At 37.3% G+C, this 4968-nt stretch overlaps 1 protein-coding gene across 1 annotated transcript in view; it reads right to left on the reverse strand.

The window, feature by feature from the left end:
• Positions 1–3781, reverse strand: part of LOC104278288 (von Willebrand factor A domain-containing protein 8-like) — a gene marked incomplete at both ends in the record, with an annotated part of 46952 nt that extends 43171 nt beyond the window's left edge. Inside the window, 3 exons of the mRNA XM_009875213.1 lie at positions 1480–1599; positions 2942–3077; positions 3706–3781. Of these exons, the coding sequence (XP_009873515.1) occupies positions 1480–1599; positions 2942–3077; positions 3706–3781 (332 nt within the window). The remainder of the gene's footprint in view (positions 1–1479; positions 1600–2941; positions 3078–3705) is intronic.
• Between the last annotated feature and the right edge of the window lie 1187 nt (positions 3782–4968).

Below are 4968 nucleotides of genomic sequence, written 5' to 3' on the forward strand. Positions count from 1 at the left end.
CTCTACGCTTAGAAAACAAAATCAGCAAAGAACCCCAAAACCTGAACCAAGCCTTTGCCCCGTGGGCCAAAAGCAATAATGCTGGGGTGGTCAATTCAGTTTATAGGGTCCATGTAAGGAAGGAAATTAGGTCATGAAAAAGAAACAGGCCCTACTAAAACATCTTGGGGCAACATAGCTGGGTGAAATTCAGATCCCATGAGCCTCTCACAAGAAATTCCCATTCACTGGGAATAAGCATTATGGGCAAAGCAAACAGATAAAAACACATAAATTAAGGTGCCTGGATCTAAACAGCTAAGCTAACATAGATAACACAGTCAGTGGAGTCTGGAAGGCTGCTCAGCTTGTAGCCCTGGTATAACACTGCCAAAGCCTTGCCAGAGGCCCACTTAGACTAACACTGGCCTATACTCCACTGGACTATTCTCCCTAGTGAACAGCGATGGGACAAGAGGGGAGGGGTTCAAGTTGCGTCAGGGGAAGTTTAGATTGGATATTAGGAAAAACTTCTTCACCGAAAGGGTGGTGAAGCATTGGAATGGGTTGCCGAGGGAGCTGGTGGGGTCACCATCCCTGGACGTGTTTAAAAAACGGCTGGATGTGGCACTTCAGGAGACGGTTTAGTGTTAGGGTGGTGCAGGGCTGTGGGTTGGACTTGATGATCTTAAGGTCCTTTCCAACCTTTATGATTCTGTATAGGCCAATGAATTCTTCATCACTTGCCCTTACACACTGTAAATTCTTGCTTTTGCTGTGAGATGAAGCTGTGGGGAATCTTTGCTGATACACAGCATTCTGAGCACCTACCAGGAGTTTTCTGAAATGAGGCTGCTGTTGATATCGAAAACTTTGATGTGAAATTTGGATAGCTTTATATAAAACTAGGACACCTTTTGGAATACATATATATTTTAATAAGGCCTATTACCGACAGCCACGTGCATGGAGAAGCTAACGAGGATTAAGAAGCAAGTAGCTCAGTACTAACACCAGTAAAGACCGTAGCCTCCACTGCTGAGAAAAGAACCATCCATCAAGCTCCCGTCTCTTGTACTGAAGAGGAGAGGACCTGGCCTGGGGCTTGTTTGATATGGGGGAAAAAAACAGTGAGCATCTGTGTTAAACATTGATGTCAGGTATCAAGCTACTTACACTTCATAGGTTTGCTTTATTTGTATAGAATATATGCTCATTAAAGATTTCTTGTAACCGTGTCTGTCTGCTGTGTTTGTCCAGATCCCATAAAACAAACGGCTGCAACACTGATGACCGTACATAGCTGTTCACTTCAGGGCAAGTTTGGGCACTTTTATTAAGATACATAAATTTACATGCTAGTATTCAAGATGAATCTCACCTTAAATGTCTTATGTGAAGCAAAGTATCAGTGTGCATAATGACCTCTTCTCCTCATGAAATTTAATGAATAAAGATAGTTTTTCTATCAAATATCACTATTTAATATGAATCACTTACCTAATGTGCCAAAAAAGTCATTACCCAAGAAAGGAAATCCAGGTCTATTTGCGAGAACTATCATTCTAAAATCAGGATGAATAACTATTACATTTTCTCTCCCCTCTACATGAGAATGATCTGGAAAAGAAATAAAATGTATTAATTGCATATTTAAGCTTTGTGATTAGGAATGAATTAAATGAACATAATTAGATTAGAGGAATTCATGTTAATTCTAAGAATAATTTTTCTAATCTATTTATGTTCTTCTTAGAATTAGAAGAACAGTTACGAAAAAAGGCTCAATAGCTTATTTGCATGTGAGTGTTCTAGGTTCCCTTTTGAAGTTTCACAATTTGTTTCATGAAAATTTAACCAAAATGTTTCATTAAAAAAAAAACAACCATAAAAATGCATCCATTGTTCTTGGAGTGGGGACTGCCTGTCCTGTTTATATTGAATTTCACCAAAATGCTGAAGCCAATGGTGAATAAAATACGCTTTTATATGCATCTGACATCTGATCTGGGAATACAGGACTGATTTTTTTTCTTGGTTACTACAAAGTCTGCCAGAGACACATGATTTCACACATATGAAGTCTCTGTTTCTCCAAAATGAGTCAGACTGGCCGCACTTGCTCCCTTGCAGCATGTTTCCAGGGGCACGTGGTGTTTGGGAATCCTCTTTCACCTCCTCTAAAAAACTACAGTAAAAAATGAGACTGGCTAGAAAGCTATCTAAAAAAGCGCACACCTACAGGTCATAATGACAAGCAAATCTCAAATGTTGTGACATGTGAGTGCTAATGATTGCTCCAATCGCACACACTTAAACACTACTCCTAATATTTCTAAAAAGAAGATAATTATGTACAGTTTCTACTGACATCAAGAGGGCATTTCAAACATGGCCTTTCTCTGAAAAATAATGAAAAATATTTAGTTCCTGCCACTCACATGAATCAAATTCCATTACCTTACAAAATACTCTCATCATGCAGGATATTCTTAAACAATACAAGCATATGCAGTATTTGATTAGATGGAACTCTTAACAATTCAACCTTAGATATATTCCTATCTTAAGTTTTAGACCTGATCAAATTATACACCAACTGTCCAGTTGGGCATAAACAAGATCATAATTTGGTCACCTAGATCTTTATTTCTTATGGTGACTGAGAAGCAGACAGGTCAACTTACAGTTTGTTTGACGGGTTTGTGGGTTTATTTTTTTCCCCCATTTTTCAGCAAAATTCATGAGAACACTAATTTAAGAAATTTTCGTGGCTAGTGCAAACGCAATATAGAAAACAACTTAAAGGGTGGCAATTAAATTCTTTAATCGCTATCCTTTAAGCAGCAAGTACTTTTTCCACTTGGACTCTTTTGGGTCTCTACTTTGTAATATAACTGCTGAAAAGTAACAACGCATTACATGTTACCAGAAAATATCAAAATACTTTCCATCTACTTACTGGCAACAATTCGCCTTCCATCTGACAAGACCATTTCCCCACTTTCTACTAAAGTTTTTAAGATACAGGTAACATTTGTTGGTGCTTTGTCTGCCTCATCGATTACCAAAATATGTCCAAACTTCACCGCTTTTACCTAAAAGAAAAGAATCAAAATGTCACAACCCACCAAGAAAACTTGGAAGAAACCACATTATTGATTTCTCAGTTACTAGTAGTGACACCTTGGTGACACAGACAAAAAGGGAGTCAAAATGGGGATCAGCTATGACTGAACTGCAGCAGAGAGAATAGGAGGCAGGCAAGACAAGAAAGGTGAATATTTCTCTTTCTTCATGATAGGGATGGGAAGGGCTGTGCTGGGGAGAGAAGCAAGGAACATCACTCCAGAATGATCTGGAGGGCTAACAGAGAAGGGTGAAAGCGGTTTGCAACAGCTGCCTGGGGTCTAAGTTAGCAGATAGGTGTGAGATACCACAAAAGGAGGAAAATACCACTCTACCAGTTAGAATGTGTCAAGTTAATACTAAATTATTTTCCATGCTCATTTTCTCCACGCAGACTCCCAAGACTATCATCTCATTTGCATTTGGCACAGCAAGCGTGGCAAATGTGACCAAAGTAAATGAAATGTTACCACATTCACTATGCTAAGAAAGCAATCAAATCACAAAGAATTTTCTTACTTGAAAAGCCAGCATGTTTAACTACTTGTTTTAAATTAAAAACATTTCCAAATACACAAGCCAAATGTTACTACTGACCAGTGGTGAATCTTCATATATAATAAGACCGTCTTTAACTGAAGGTTGTAGGGTAAGGCTTTGTACAGTGGTATCCCTGAAATGTGGCAAACCAGACAGTATTAATTAAAAATACACAGGAATTTTAGTTACAATAAAATGCAAAATGAATAAATGAAAAACTGAAGGATCTCTTTTTCTAAAAGGAAAAAGTATCTATTTTTTTTAAGAATTCTCAAAGAACTTGAACCGAGAAAAATGCTGTGCCAGCTTAGCGGTCAAACAAGACTATCCGTGTTTCTGCCAGGGCTTTTGTGGTAGTTCTCATTTTCTCATAAACTCTGGAAATGAAAACACTGAAAAGTGAAACCGTATCTTTTGCATGTAGGCAAATTCTTACTGTTACTACTATTTCTAGTTAAGCATGCTTAAACTGTGATTTGCATGACAAACAGAGGTATCTCCCCAGAAGTGCCAAACAGGAATTTGTAGCATTACAATCAAATCATTACCGTTTTATTTGTTTTTCTCCACACACTGCCAGAAAAAAAAAAAAGAACAGAAAACAAAATCCCACAAAAATACTCATGTAATTCTAAATTAAATTTAGTTCTATCTGAAGTACATTAGATGGAATAATTTTTACTATCATTTGCTACATTTTGCACCAGGTACAGTGTAAGATCTTAGATGGGACAGATGCTTTAATAGCATGGTATTTCTTTTTGAAATTCCATTTGTGTTTCAACTGCTCAAATATGTGGGTTTTTTCTTCAAATTTAAAACAGTGTGAATAAAAATTCATAATGAGAATATTCCTCAATCTTCACTACTTTATTCTATTTCAACCACCACTAAAATGTACAGATAAATAAAGAAATATACAATAAAGATAAAGGTACAATAAAGATAAATAAATAAAAATGCACAATAAAGATAAATAAATAAAAATGTACAGATAAATAGAAACCAGTTGCAATTCAGAAAGGTCCAGCAAAGGACATCACTACCTTGGATTTATCTATACAAATTGGGTCCACAACCCAGAGAAAACTTCTGCTGATTGTATGAAATACTTGTCGAAAACATTGTCAAGATCTGTAAAACCAACCCCACTTACCTTGGGGTTCAGAGGGAACAGGAAGGTAAGGAACAAGCCAGAGGTGGGTGATGACAGAAATTTCCCATGATTTCTACAGTTTCATGGGCAATGGGATACACGATTCAATCTTAGGGCAGGTAGGCTATGCCATCCCTTTCACAGAATCACAGAATTGTTGAGGC

Source organism: Apaloderma vittatum, unplaced genomic scaffold (genome assembly GCF_000703405.1).
Source record: "Apaloderma vittatum isolate BGI_N311 unplaced genomic scaffold, ASM70340v1 scaffold21008, whole genome shotgun sequence".
In the NCBI taxonomy this organism is placed as follows: domain Eukaryota; kingdom Metazoa; phylum Chordata; class Aves; order Trogoniformes; family Trogonidae; genus Apaloderma; species Apaloderma vittatum.